General features: G+C 35.7%; 1 protein-coding gene across 1 annotated transcript in view; it reads left to right on the top strand.

The window, feature by feature from the left end:
- Positions 1 to 436: 436 nt before the first annotated feature.
- ARMC1 (armadillo repeat containing 1) overlaps positions 437 to 15254 on the top strand; it is a 28250-nt gene continuing 13432 nt past the window's right edge. The window contains exons 1-2 of the mRNA XM_010184316.1: positions 437 to 644; positions 4483 to 4574. Of these exons, the coding sequence (XP_010182618.1) occupies positions 453 to 644; positions 4483 to 4574 (284 nt within the window). The 5' untranslated portion in view covers positions 437 to 452. The remainder of the gene's footprint in view (positions 645 to 4482; positions 4575 to 15254) is intronic.

Here is a 15254-nt window from a genome sequence, read left to right as displayed (position 1 = left end):
CTGGCTTTTCTGATTAATTTTTGTTTAAAATTTGATTATTGCTAAAGGCACTCTGAAAATACATATGTTGATTTTACACATGGTTATACAGAGTGTTCATAGACTTGTAGGGTGCCTTGTGAGAAGCTGTGGATTTCTCAGAAACTTTTGTCAGTAGTGTAAAAAAAGCAACACAAACATACCCCTGCTCTGAAATTATATACAAGAAACAAAACAGTGTGTTATTAACCAAACCTACCTGTTCTCTGCATAGGAAGATTAGATTTCCAGTTTACAAACTTTGAGATCCACATCCTTAGCAATTTCGTCTGCATTCCATGAATGGTCCTTGTTTTTTAATATTTGCTTTTAACAAATCAGTGCCTTTGTTCTTTTGTCTTATCTGTGTTATAGTTGATGATAAATATTGTGATATAAGTCATACAGACTTTTTTCTTCAACAGGTATTTTGTATGTATGGTGCAGAAAAAATGAATTCTGCTATGAGTGAGGAGCCTGATGCGCTATCTGTAGTTAACCAACTCCGAGATCTAGCAGCTGACCCATTGAACAGACGGGCAATTGTTCAGGATCAAGGATGCCTGCCAGGTCTTATCCTGTTTTTGGACCATCCCAACCCTCAGGTTGTTCATTCAGCTTTACTAGTAAGTATTCTGGAGATAAATTTGTATGTCAGTAGGATATTTTGTAACTTTCTTGATATTAAACAAGTAAAAGTGTAAAAAATAAAACCTGTTTTTGTCTTATGTTGATATTTATTATGCATGTTTTTTTAAAACATATTTCAAAAATTGTTTAGCAGTGATACATTATTCCAGGAGAATTAATGTTCTTTTGGAAGAGATTAATTTACTTTGCATTTCTTTCCCCTAATACAGCTATTTCAGTTTTTGTGAGGAGGGAGGTAAGCGCCCTTAAATCTCTTTCTTAAGATGAAGTCATGGAGCTTGGTAAACATACACAGTGATTCAACATTCATATTAAAAAAAACCAATCCAAACCAAACAAAAACATAGGATAATTCAGGTTAGAAACAACTTCCAGAAGTGATGTACTCCAATCCCACCCTCTAATTAAGTGTAGTCAGATCACAGCTCAAGATGGTATTAAAAACAAAAAAACAAATGCCCCAACCCAATAACCAACCCAAAATCTATTAATAGCTGATATAACTTGTTCCAGTTTTTGTCCATTTCTTGTTCTAAATCATAACTGCTGAAGTCCTGATTTCTCATCCTGAATCTAAATATTAACTCAGAAAAGTGTATTTCTTGCTTAGAAACAGGTCAAACGAAAGTCAAGATTTTGTTAAAAGTCTTAATTCAATTCTTGTAGTAAGATTTTAAGTTACTAAAATTTATGTGGTGCCTTTTTTCCCATTTTTATGTCATTGAATTTTAAATGATATGAAATTAAAGAATAAAGAGCTCTGGCTTTTACATACGACTATACGTTACTAAGACATATCTGTACTGTAATTCTGTATTTTTCATTTGGTTTACATTCATCATGGATATTAGTGGACTTCTTGGAATGACTCTAGTCTCTGATACTCTTCTGGGTTCAGGGAATGAGGTCACATCCAGGAGACATGTGTCCTGCTAATTGGTTTTTAGGCTAGCGTTACCATAGCATTTGCAAGACTCTTATGTTCTTCACTGGAAGAATTTTGAGTTACAGTTCTTGGGAATATGTTGGTTGTCTTTTCAGAGCAGTTTCTTTAGGCTGTGGTGTTAAAAGAGGATCTTGTTTAGATGTCTCGCTCTCTTTTTCCTTCCTTTTCTCCTTCAGGCTGCATATTCTCACTGCCTGCACAAGATTTGGTAATCACTCTGTGATCATGTTACAAAAATTAACTCTGCATAAAAAGGACTGATTTTGTCAGATTGATGAGGGCTGTTCCAGTTTGCAGTGTGCTTCCACAGCCCCAGATACTATTCAAGTTGTGTTGTAACGACATCTCATTGGGTGGGAGTGGGAGACAGCTGTGTTGGTCCATGTAGTGACAACCTACAGTTAGTGGGTTAAGAATCGTGGTTTAGAGGAGACCATACGATATCTCAGGACTGCGGCTGCAGTCAGAAACGGATCAGTTTACTGTGAAAACACGGTTCTGCCTGCTACTTAGACTCCTTGCGTTCATGAGTTCTTGAACCTCTTAGGTTCTGTAGCTTTGCTGATAATTTTTTAGTCTTTAAAAAAAAAATTTCCATTCTGAAAGGGGGTTTTTTTGTTTTATTTTGGCTTTGTTTTTCTAGCCATCCTATTGGTCAAAAAGGTGCTTCCATTTGAATGAGAATCATTAAATGTAATGATTTTCCATTAAGTTTGTACCTAATAAAATGATGTAGTGCACTGACTTTAAATTTCTTACTGTATTATTCTGCAATTCCCATAGCTGAAATTATAAATTATTGGTATGAATCATAATAGAACCCTACTTAACTTTTTTGATATGTTGTAGAATCTTCCAGAGAGGGTGTATTTTTCTCCACGGGCAGTTTCAGCTCAGTGCTTTCTTCTATCTGATCAAGATGTGGTATACTTTTCTATAGTTTTGATTCCAGGAACTCTTAATGGTATACTTCAAATAGTAAAAGTTTTAAATTAAAAAAAAATCAGAAATAACCCAGACAATGCTACTTTTATTTTTTTCTCTTGAATTTGGACTAAAATTTTCAAAAATAGGACTCTGAAGTTGAGAAACTACTTTGACATTTTGCTTATAAAACAACAAAGGTGTCTTTATTAAGATTGACAATCTTTTTTATATTCAAATGTTGAGATTGTCCTGTTGATTATGATGAAATTATTTATGATCTTAAAGCTAACGTCGATAAGTGTTTCACTGATCAAATCCTGAGACAAAGACTGTAATAGTAATCCATAATAAAAATAAAATCCAAAATAGTAAAAGATCTGTAATCTTCCCTGTGCCTTCAGATGAATGTGATTTAATAAGCATAAGTGATCTCACTACTTTGAATGTGCAGACCTTTGCATCTCCCTTAGGGGGCAGAGAGAATAGGACTTCCTAGTGCTGAAAAGTGAGATCACTTAAGTTCTTGTGATAACTTTGTCTTTGGTCTTATTTTAGTGGATGTTACACTTGTGTATGAAGAATATGTTACAGATGGAAAAGAGACTGCCTACATTTTGACTGAAATAATTAGGTATTAGGAGAGTGGGTTTTTCTTTCTCCAACAACATTGCATCCTTACTAAATTGCCTGAACAGAGACTAATAAAAATGGGAAACTTTTTCCACCAGTGAAGATATATGTTTTAACATGAAAGTTAGTAGTTCAGAACTATCATTCAGGTATTTCCCTATAGTTGGAAATGAAGAAAATAAATGGATATACAACATTTATAAACTGCAGTTATTGATACTGATCCACATCAGGAAATCCCTAAACCCATGTATTTGCACACTGCAGGTTTTTGCAAGTGCAGTTCTTGTGCCTACATCCGTACAACACTGATTAAAGCACAATGCACAGCACACATTTGGAGGTTACTTCTAAGAAAACATTGTCAGCACTAACAGTAGAGAGATGTCTCATGAAAAGAAGGATTGACTTTTTAACTGGAAGAGTATTATGTTAATAGGATCATGCAAATATACAGTTGCTGACTGGGGTCAGTAGTGTGGAGCTGTGCAAAGAGTCTACCTTAAAAGTAAAAAAAAAACCAGTATGTTGAACAACCACTAAATGTAAATTCCCAGTTTAGGTAACAATTACACAAGCAGCTGACTGCTGCTTGTATTCTTTTTCCTGGATGGAGTGATGAATATTGCAATTAGTCTTCAGAAGCTTATAAATATGGTAGATTTCTTTCTGTGGACAGACGAAACTTGGTGGTGGTGAGTTTTCTAGTACTGGGGGAGCCCATAGGATTGATGGAAATTAAACTAGAAGCATACTGTATAAAAAATTACTTTAGATCTCAGATCACATAAATGTTTTTTGGAAGGGACTTCTGGAAGTCATTCACTTCAGCTTCCTGCTTGAGGTGGGACTGTCACCAACACTCAGTCAGGTCGGTTGTAGCTTTTTCTTGTTGATTCTGCAGTCCCACTACCTTTATAGTGAAAGAACTTCTTGTAATACCTGATCTGAACTTTGCAAGGTGCAATTTATGGCTGCTCCCCCTTGTGTGTTGTCTGCTGCTGTAGACAGAAGTTTGACTTAGTCATCTTCGTAAAGGCTTTTTAAGTAGTTGTAGGCAGCTGTTAGATTGTCCCTTAGACTCTCTTAGCCAGTATAAACAGACCCAGTCTCTCAACCTTTCCTCATAGATTAGATATTCTGTGCTTGCTGTGTATTTATAAGAATGAAACAATCATTTAGTAGGTGATAATACTCTTTATCTCATTACTAGAACTCACGCTGTGGATGTTTTGCAGATGTGCACTAATAAAAATGAACAACAGTGTACTGAACATGCTGCTGATTTGCTGTGGTCCTGTTTCTTTTAGGCTCTCCGCTATTTGGCAGAGTGTCGTGCCAACAGAGAAAAGATGAAGAGTGAATTGGGTATGATGCTCAGCTTACAGAATGTAATACAAAAGTAAGTTTATGATGGGTTGTTGCATCCAAAGACAGTGTAAACATAACATTCTGATGTAAAGTAAAACTTGGACTATGAATTTGTACAGCACATTTTTAATATTGCATTCTTCCTTGTTGAGGTTACGTGGCTGCAAGCAATTAATGGTTTTCATTGTAGAGTATGGCAAAGTAACTAGACCATAGTCTACAAGAAATATTAATTTGAAAGTCATTTGCCAAACAACAGATGTCTTGCCCTTGTTACAGATAACTAATTTTGTCTCTTCCCTTTAGGTTCTCTTATAATGCTTCTCATTGTATAAGGGTGGCTTGCACTAGTGCATTTAATGAAATTGGTTGGCATCTGCCACATTTCTTCTTTGGGAAGGGAAATGGTATATGTAACATATTTATGTCAATGTGGTTTTGAAGGTATGTATCTGCAGCTCTGTGTTGAGGAAATGTCTTGCAGGTGGAGTGGAAGTCAGTGAGGTTTGTAGTGATGTCTAATTTCTTTGTAGTATATGTCACCTGGGTTATGTCTTAAAATATGCGACTCGAATTTTGTTAAGATTGCTAAGCACTGAGTTTTGAATACTGGAAGATGTGTGGTTGTATGCACCCTGGAGAAGACACACATGTGCATTTATCAATAGAAAATAATATGATGAACTAAGATGAATCATTATTAGCAAAAAAACAGCCCCAGCCTCCTTCAAAGCTCAGTCTGTCATGGCAAAAATTAGTTTTCCATCAGGTTATCGAAAAGTGATTATTTTATACACAGTTTGATAGTGCTGTAGTTGATGGGACTTTTCAGATGTGAGGAACTATTCCATGAGGGAGGAGAGACGTCATACTGCTGCACTGAGATGTGTATCAGATTAATATTTAAAACAATTATTTAGAAAAGCATGAAACACAAGTAAAATTGCATATTAAATATTCAAATGGAAAGCTTTTGAATCTTTAATATGTTAGTTGAATCTCTAATGTATTGCTTGTGGTATAAGTTACAAGTTTCTTTTAGGAAAAAAAACCAAGACTAGACTTTGCTCGTTCCTTCATCACCAGTTTTTGGTGGTGTATCTTGTCTCTCTCTCTGATGCTGCTAATGTAAAGGTGTGAACTTGAAGAACTGGAGGAGAAATTCTGGTCTATTCACAAGTCTTACGTGATCTAAGAAAAAGATTTAAAATCTTTACTTTTAGGCACTTCATTAGTTCTGCCGAAACTAACAAGATTATGTATTAGGATGAAATTCAGCATTATGCCTAAATACATTATTATTATTCACCAGTTACCCAAAACATAAGGACTTAAAGCACGTCTTAAATAGGACAATGAACTAAATGACTGGAATTCAGAAGTGAATAGTTAAATTTTTTTAATAATGGAATAATTCTAACTTTCTAAAATGATAGGTGTTTTTAATAGGATATATGTGGGAAAAATGGAAATAAGTCTTCAGTATTCACCTTTTTTAAGGACAAGCATAATGAAGGTAAAATTTATAGAAGTCTTGCTACTTCTGTAATAACAGTAACAGAAGCATGTATCTCAGAAGATCTTAATTTTTGTATAGATTATGTATCTTATTTTAGAGCACAGAGACATCCTTATGAAGTTGTTGAAAGGGGAATGGTAGTTCATTATCAGTCTCTGCTGCTTACAAATATTACTCTGGAAACGGTCTTAATTAAAACTTTTGTTTAATGAATTTTATGGAAGTCTCTTCGACAGCATTTTTTCTACATTTCAATTTCAAGGACCAAAAGAATGTGAAGTTCAGAAATGTACAGAAGAGGAGAGATAAGTCAGTAAAAACTGGAAATCTTGAAGATGTTCTTTTTTTCTAGAAAGCTCTTTGGCAAGAGTGAGAACATACATTTGATTTGCATGCTTGTAACATTTGGAAAGTGTGATACCATGAAAATTTAAATACATAGCATCTTCAAACACAAGACTTTGTCATGTGCTTGTCAAGATTTTAGGCTTTAATGTTGACAGGAAATGCTGAAGCTAAGTTTTGTATTGCCTGCAGAAATCTGGAGAAAGATGGTAGAAAAGCGCTGAGAAGATAAGATGTAGAATTATTTTTGTCACAGAAAACCAATGGTTTTGGGTTGTGTTTTTTTGTTAGAAAGTCTGTAGGAAAGAAAGCAAGGTCTTTACCTTCTTCAGATTTGCTTTACAAAATGCAGATTCTAGCTTTTAATGTGATTTCAGTCTACCAGAAGATATTGTCATCCTTTGAACTGAAGATAAACTTGAATAAATGCAGCAATAAATGCTTTGGTCTTAATGACTTCATACTGTGCGTTCCAGTTTACTTTCCTGAATCTGTGTATCTAGCTCGTTGCTCCATCTAATCTAAAAATCTTTTTATTTTTTCCACAATTTAATTTGGAGTTTAGGTCATATTTTTGATGTATTATAAAAATGTCAACAAATCATACAAAAAGATGTGAACTTTTGTCAGTATTTTGATTTTCCAGTTATTGCACAGTTTTTTCAAGCTAGACAGAACACAGCATCTTCTGGACCGAAAGTTGCAGTCACTGGCTCTTGACAGGTTAAAGACATCCTGTGGTCCTGAATCTTTCCCTTTCGTCAAGGATTTTGTAACTTTCACTGTTCATTTTAATTGACTTTTCACTTAATAATGTCCAGTGGCTTTCTCTGTTCGCTACTGAATCATGACAAACTGTATTCTGCCCCTGATACAGCTGTGTTATGTCTTTTCAAGCAATGAAATGGAGCTGGTGCACAGAGGAAAATCACAAACTGAATATTTGTTATATTTCAGACTGAAGTTGATGTTCAGCAGTGCTGAACTGACACTGTGCTTAGGAAGTCACAAGTTTGTTTAGAATTCCAGTTCTCTTTTGCTTTCGGTTATGTAAATCTTGGAATTTGAAGGCTTTCCTCATTGTGTGAGTGTCTTCTTATAAGCCTTAAAGGTCTCTGTATTAGAGACCTCAAGTTCACATGTGGAATTTCGTACTGTAACCTACCACAGCTAACCATTCTAACAGATCTTTAAATGTTCGATGGCATCACCTGGAAGATAGCTGGAACTGGTTTGCTACTTAGAATTTCTTGTAATAGTACTAAATCCAGGAGCCTCAGGCACAGACAAAAACCCTTTTGTTGCAAGTAATACACAACCAATGGAAGAAGAATATAGCACTTCTTATATAGTTTAATATAATTTAGTTTAATATAATATAATATAGTTTAAACTCATTATTGTGAAGGTAAATTACTATGTCCTTCATAAGACTACCGAGGATAAGAGTTGGAATTGAGGGCCATCTGTTTATCCAATGGTAAGCAGTAAATTATACTCTGTACTGCACCATGGAAAATGTCTATAAAATATTGGATAGACATCCAAGTTTAACTGTAGTTCTTTGAGGTAACTTCACATCTCATTTAAAGACTTACCAGTGCCCTAGTATTATCTGATTAGCTTTTTTGCTATTTGCTTACAATAAGCATTATAGCTCATTTGAGAAAATAATTTTGCTGCTTAAAGTGAATATTCAGCTGACTCCTTAGTTGATGCTACAGTTCACCTAAGGAACAAAGGACAGGTTTTAGGTTTACCGTGACAGTGCTTTTCAAGATGTACAAAAATTAGTTTTTGCTAACAGAAGAGTACCAAGTTTTAGATGCAGAGATTGGAGCTTATAGGCTCTAGAGTAGAAGTATGAAATGTCAGCTCTGAGGTGTACAGAATAAAAATCTGAAGGCAGTGAGGTATTTATATATTCAGGATTTTTTTTTCCAACTGAACTTGATTTGGAGCATGTATGACTTTCTGAGATACTTCATATGAAAGGCTTTATACACTTCCACATTTTCTAGGACATATGAGAAGCTGTTCAAGTTTCATGGAATACTTCAAAACATTTTTCAAATATCAAAACTTCTGTTGCCATATTTTATATTTGATGGTTTTTTCCTTAGCAGGGGAGTTTTCTTTTTTGTTCATCCACATCTGCTTATTTTTAAGTGTAGCTTGAGGCATCTTTCCATGTTATAAGGTAGGAATAGTAGCTCTGTTGGAGAGAAATCAGACCTTTAAAATCCCTACCTGCAGGTTTTCAAACTTTTTTTTTAATAGCTGATACTGCTTTATTGCTATGACCAAAATGTTCCGCTCCTTTGCCAAGCGACTGAGTACCTGCAAGTGTATGTGTAGAAGTGTTTGCGTAAATAAGTAAAAAGGAGAGGAGAGAATGGTGTCTCATTGTATTCCAGCAGTCATCAGCAGTTACTTGATATTGAAAACAGGTTTAGTTGCTGGCTTTATGAATTGTATGGAGGACTTAATGTGTCCGTATGGACTTTATAAAATGTTATTAGCAGCTTCTAGAATTAAAATTAATTAGGATTTATAGCCTACAAGGAAATAGAGTAATTTGTGTTCAGAGCGAAAGTGACTTTGATGGACAGTAAAGGTCAAAGTTCATAATTTTTCATAATCTTTATGAACAGCATAATGGTACTGTTTAAATATAACTAACTTGTATTTGGAAAAAAAAGCCTGATGAAGAGTCAATATACTAAAAAGCTCTTATTATGGAATGGCAAATTACTGAGAGTAAAATTCCAATTACTTGGCTAAAAGAGCCTTTCAAGATAGTCTTCCTTTGCCAGGGTGTCAGATTTAACAAGCTGAACTAAATCCAGTGCATTAATCAGCTCTTCCAATTTATTACTTGCCTAAGAAGATTAGGGCAATTAATATGTGTTTAATTAGAGTCCCTTGCAGATCTGGTAAAATACATGCCGTCTATAATTGCTGACTTCTTACTCAATTTTAATTTTTGGTAGTCTTAATTACCTATACTTTTTGAAAATTTAATTATTCATAGAAACCAGCAAAGTTTAAATTTATGATGTCTGACAAAAAAAAAAGCCAAGTATTTCAGCTAGTATTTGCTGGAATTAAAATAGTAGGGATGTAGCATCACAATAGTTTTCTAATTTCTGTTGTGTGGCATACTTCTTTCTCCTTGGTGAGAAAGGAGGAATGGTTGGGGGAAGACAGAGCAAAGGCCATGTATTAATTAGCAAGAAAGCAAACAACTTAAACCTATTTAAAGGGATATCTGATGATGAAGGGAATGTTGTCATATCATAACTGACTTCAAGATGTGAGAAAATCTCACTTTGTGAGAAAATATAGCTGACAAAGTTTGTAAACTTTTCACATTTTCTACATTTATACATTTGTGCTTTTGCTTGGAATACTTAAATTGTGATCTGCAAAGAAAAAGGAAGTAACTTTTACAGACTGTAGAGTTTATTTTTCTATATCTGAATCACTTAGTAATGTTATTTTCGTAATCCTTGGTGTGTGGGGTTTTGACTCATCAAAATTGAAAAATCCTTGAAATTGGGTAATGGGAAGCATGGTTCTGGTGCATGATTATTCTTGGGCCCTATCATACCTGTGATTCTGTACTGAGAAGTTGTGGTTTTGGAGAAAAACATGGTTATCCTATGTCTTAAATATTCTTGTGAGCAGGAGGTTCCAAAAACCTGGTTTTTAGAAATTATTTACAAATTACAGTGTATCACCTGGAACAAGAGTAATACACACATCCCTCTGCCTATTTCATGTTAACTTTCCTGGCCTTTCCTCTCCTCTTTTGTTTGTTGTTTGGTTGGTTTTTTCCCCGAGCCTTGTTTTACCCACTTTGTAACATTTTGTCTATTAGAAGGTAAGTACTTCTAGAAAATGACACTCTTGGTCGCTCATGCCTCTCTTTGGGCTGTGGGGCTCCAAACCATTCAGCGCTGTAGCAGTGGGCTTGTTAATAATAGATGGTCACAGCAGGAAGATGTCTACAGGCTGTTTTATTCAGCATTGTTAAGCAAAGTGGCTTAATATCCCTCTCCCACACCCCTGGTTTCTTTAAGGAATGTTTTTATTTTATATTTTGTTAATCTTACAAGTTTCAGAAATAGATTGGGTTTTGAAGTTTTTTTTGAAAAAACATCCTCAGCCAAAAGACCCGCAATGAAGTATTAGGAAATACAGGAAGCATCAATATGTTCTCTTTGAATGTACCGTGTTACTTGTTCTAAGTGACTGAATGCTCCTTTTGTCTACCAAACAGCTTTCTGGTATTTGGAGGAGATGATGTAGAGGATGCAGTGGAGAGGCAGGGGAGAGTATGAGTTCAATGCTGTGGGCTACCTAGGTCACTAAAGCATCTATTCAAAGTTCTTGCTCCTTTTGCTCGTGGGTCATGGCAAACTAACAGGAGTTCAGACTTCCTCACAGTTCATCAATTTAAAAAAACCTATTTCAAGACCTTTTGTTGTATTCCTGTAGTATATTTAGCGTTATGTAGGAAGTCATGATCTCAACACAGACATTTGGGCACAGGGACAAATGAAGAATCTTACAGCTTTTGTGAGATAAGAAAATAAGGTTTAAAGGTTTGGAAAGGTGGATGTCATTTGTAAGAATAGTTCAAGACTGGACTACCAACAATTCAAATGTAACTAGTAATTGAAATGTTGAAATATTACTGTAGATTTATATTTTGCAGGGGTTAATAGAAATTAGCAGTCATATAAATAACTGTTCTAAAGGTTTATTATGAGAGTTACAGTTTAGGATGAGCTTATTGATTTTGTTTGTCTGTGTAGAATTGGTCACTGAGAAAATATGAAAGCATGACCAAATGGAAGGCTTTCCCCTATGCCCTACAAGATCTACTCAATGATGTCTTGATGCACTTTTGATGCTCTGTTGGGTTTTGTTTTTTTGGTTTTGTGGTGGTGGTTTTTGTTTGGTTGGTTTGGTTTTTTTCTTGGGACTTCTCTAGTCAGAGGTATCACAGTCATCCTTCTCACACTTAATTTATTTGCCTAGTGAGCTCAATACAATCAATACTATTTCTGTACTCAGCAGTTTCGGTGGTCGTCAACCTCTAGTTTGCCTTTTGAGTGTTTATGTTTTCTTGCTGACTTTGTTAAAACAAATATGGGGCTTTGAGAAACATTGGGATTTTGAATAAAAAATGAATTTTTTGCAGAGTGTGATACAATGTTCTGATATGTTAAAAAAATGGAATCTGAATTGGTTTTTAACTGATTGCTGGCTGAATGATGGGAAAAATCCTACTGCCGTACTGAATGTGGTGCCTGATGTGGCATGCCAAAGACTGCTGCTTGTTCTGTGGTGGGAGTCACTACTGAGATTGGAGGGAAGAGGTTCGAAGTGGATTGGTAGAAGAGTCAGGAATAGTAACAGCAACACAGAGTGCCTTTAACTCTCAATAAACCTTGTTGTCAGCTGGTGTTGAAAGAATTTTAGGCATAGTGTGACCTTCACTGGCTACTATTGAGTTTACAAGAAAAGGTGCTGAGGTAGGTTCCTTGATATGCTGACTTTTTCTGACAGCTTAATAAAATAAAGAGCAAAGAAGGCTTAAGATGCTTTGAAATACAAGTAGCAGGTTGTGTCGAGAAGTATTTAATACTTACTGCAGGTGCAGATTGACATAATTGTGGGCTGGAGCCATTTATCTATGAAGTGGGAGTTGATAGGTACTTAGCACTGTGAGGTTTCTCGTCTTTCCTTGCCAGTATCATATGTCTGCTTTTGGGTTACAGTGGACTTGTCCACAGGTGATGCTTGTCCCTGGTTTTTGACCTTCGCCATGAAGCATCCTCCAAAAATTGCAGTTTTGTTCTGTTAAAACCTAAGTGTCTGGATTAACCTTGCAGTGCATGTTATAATATCTTTTTCTGCAAGATTTCCTTTGAATTTTGTCTTATGTAATAACTTGGAACAAATTAAAATTGTTACTGCATTCTCTAATTACAGAGTACATCATCAAGTTCACACAATATTTTTTTTTAAAAAACTTGGTGCATGCTTCAACCTATCTTTCATGACTGCTGTCCCTTTGGCTAGCAGTGAAGCTGCTAATACTGGCTTACTATAAAAAATCCATTGCCAACAAATAAGTAGTTCAAGAGTATGAAAACAAAATGTTTAAATAGTTGTTGCTTTCAAAGTTATGTACTTCGAGTCTCTGCTGAATAGATTAATATTAACTATATTAGCAAATGAGTCAAATACAAAGCTTACACAGTTAAGCCTACGTAGACTAAACCTGCATTTTTTTGCTCTAGTACAGGTTGGTGTTGTAGTTCAATGCTTACTATTCACACAGGTTTTGTTTAGGGAAGCCTTTGTCTGTATTTTGCAAATCCTTTTTTTTTGTTTACTTTCTCTAGTAGATTTTGGGGGAATAAGCAGGTGAAGCTTACTTGTCAAAATAAAGAAACTAATAAACTGGTTTTTCTGAAGACATAAAAGAATTTTCCAGATAATTATGTACTATTACCATATATTATTATATTAAATACTTAATGCTGTTAGCACGCTGATAGTACAAGCAGTGGCATTTGGCTTCCTTCAAGCTGTTCCTAAAATTATTTCAATACAGAGCCTAATTGCATTACTAATGCTTCTACCTGATCACTACAGCATTATTACCAGGAAGGACTGGCTTTTTAATGGCAGTATTTGATATCTTCCACTGGAAAGGACTGGAGAGAGTTGTTACCCTTAAGATTGTTTTTTTAAACCCTGATGCAATTTGTTGAAGCCATACAGTAAACACGATTTCTGCCATATAAATGCAATAAATTATTACTGTTCATTAGCAGGCAAGATGTTGGAACTAGCTACTGTGAAATTCAACATGGAGCTTCTGTCTGTTATGCAGACTCTTGTCTAGCAAATGCTACTCTGAAGCCTTTTGAGTTTAGTTGAGTAACAGGCCTTGATTTTTTTTGATTATTTTTTTTTTCTTGAGATGGAGAGTATGTCCATATGGTAGATACCAAGCTGTGGAAGATCAAAAGTTGATCTTCCATTTAGCATATAAATAGCAAGAGTTAAACAAAATTGGATGAATAGCTGGGTTAAACATATGGCATATGTTCAAATCTGTTATCCCATTCTTGAAAGTTCATTCTCCTCTTGTGATCAGAGGACAATAGACTGAATCAAGGAAATGTTTTAAGCGTGGGTAATTACTCAGTTTGCTAAATGTTTAAGATTGCATCACAGTCACTGATTTTACTGCAGTAAAATGGTACTGTGCTGTGATTTTACTTAGATTTACAACTTACATTTAGGCTTTTTTTGTTTTTTTCAGCAGTCTTCAGAACATTCCAACATTTACATGGGGTTTCTCTAAATTTCCAGGGTCAGTAGGCATATGACTTAAATTGAGCTGGAAGAAGCACTAAGTGATCCAATTGTCACTCCTAATTTCAGTGAAGTACCTCTTGCTTAGTACAAAATCAGCTTCCAGACATCAGGTTTCCTCATTCCATTCCAAACTTTCCTTAGTTTAATGTCTTCTGGTCAAATTGTCACAGCTGATAGCATGAGTGATGTCTGGCAGACTTGCCAAGGGGCAGGCATCTTGCAGGTCTAGAAAGCGTTGGAAAGTCTGTCTTACCTTGCCTTGTTTCCATGGTAGGATGCCCTTGGAGTATGTAGAGGTGATGTGAAGCTACCACATGGTTGATACTATAGGAGTGCAGTCGCACAGCACAACTGCACTTGGGCTCTATGTGGGTTCATTGAGTAATCCAGCTACTTGGGTTTTGGATTTGGAGATTGGTAGTGCTGCAGCTCAGTGTGTCACTTCAAACTTGCCAGTTGTACAGGTTGTATTGTTTTTCCTATGCTATGCCTATGAATTATTTTTCCTGCTGTTCACCCAGTGCTATGCTTGGTACGTTGTTGTTGACCAACATAAGGAACCTGCTGTCTATGCTCTTGAGGATTTTGACTTCTTTCTTTTAAGAAAGTAGGTGGTAATCCTTTTTGTCAGCTGCTGTACAATGTTAGCAGGTCTTTACTGGGTGTTTGGGGGCTAGAGGGAATGGAGGTGTACTGTAATAGGTAGCATGGTGAAAGCACCATACTGGGACTGTAAGAAAGTGTGTGCTGAAGTAATGCTCTTTTTTCAGACTGTTTTTGGGTGATTTGCTTGTTGCCTGGGTTGAGTCAGGAGAGCAGCCATATGCTTGTGAGGCCACTGTATCGTGGGATACACTAAAAGCTGACAAGAAAGAGCAGCATTCTTGGAGATAAGAAAGAATCTTGCCCTGGCACTGGAGCAGAACAGCCAGAAAAACAGCCAGATCAGATAACTGTCTTGAAACAGATTGCTTTTTCTCTAATACCATGCTCTTTCTTTAGGCTTGTCATTCATGCTCAAAGTTTTCATCAAAACCATGTCAATCACTGTGTCTCACTTCTAGAATCAAGGATTAGTGGTTTCCCACCCTCCCTTACAGAATGTAGCAATTCTTTGCAGCTTACTGCTCCCTTTAGTTATTGCTAGAGACAATTTCTGTCTTTAAATATAGGAAGAATGGGCTCTGAAAGAAATTGGTCACCTGGAAACAAATAAATCAGTGGTCTTAAGGCACAGTTGATAAATCTCTTACCAAGTATATGCTTTAAGGTTTCTAATATAGGTGCATTTACTCAACAGTGTATTTAGATAGATTCCATGCCGATCCATTAAATTCTTACTTGGGCTTTTTGTGTCATGTAGGATACTGCATTTGTTGCAGTGAATGAGGTTCATTATGGAAATAAAATGGTGATTGAAAATATCACTGCTTAGGATTG

This window comes from Mesitornis unicolor, unplaced genomic scaffold, assembly GCF_000695765.1.
Source record: "Mesitornis unicolor isolate BGI_N332 unplaced genomic scaffold, ASM69576v1 scaffold23625, whole genome shotgun sequence".
NCBI lineage: Eukaryota > Metazoa > Chordata > Aves > Mesitornithiformes > Mesitornithidae > Mesitornis > Mesitornis unicolor.
The sequence above is the reverse complement of the archived record's forward strand: the minus strand, read 5'-3'. Positions and strand labels throughout refer to the sequence as shown.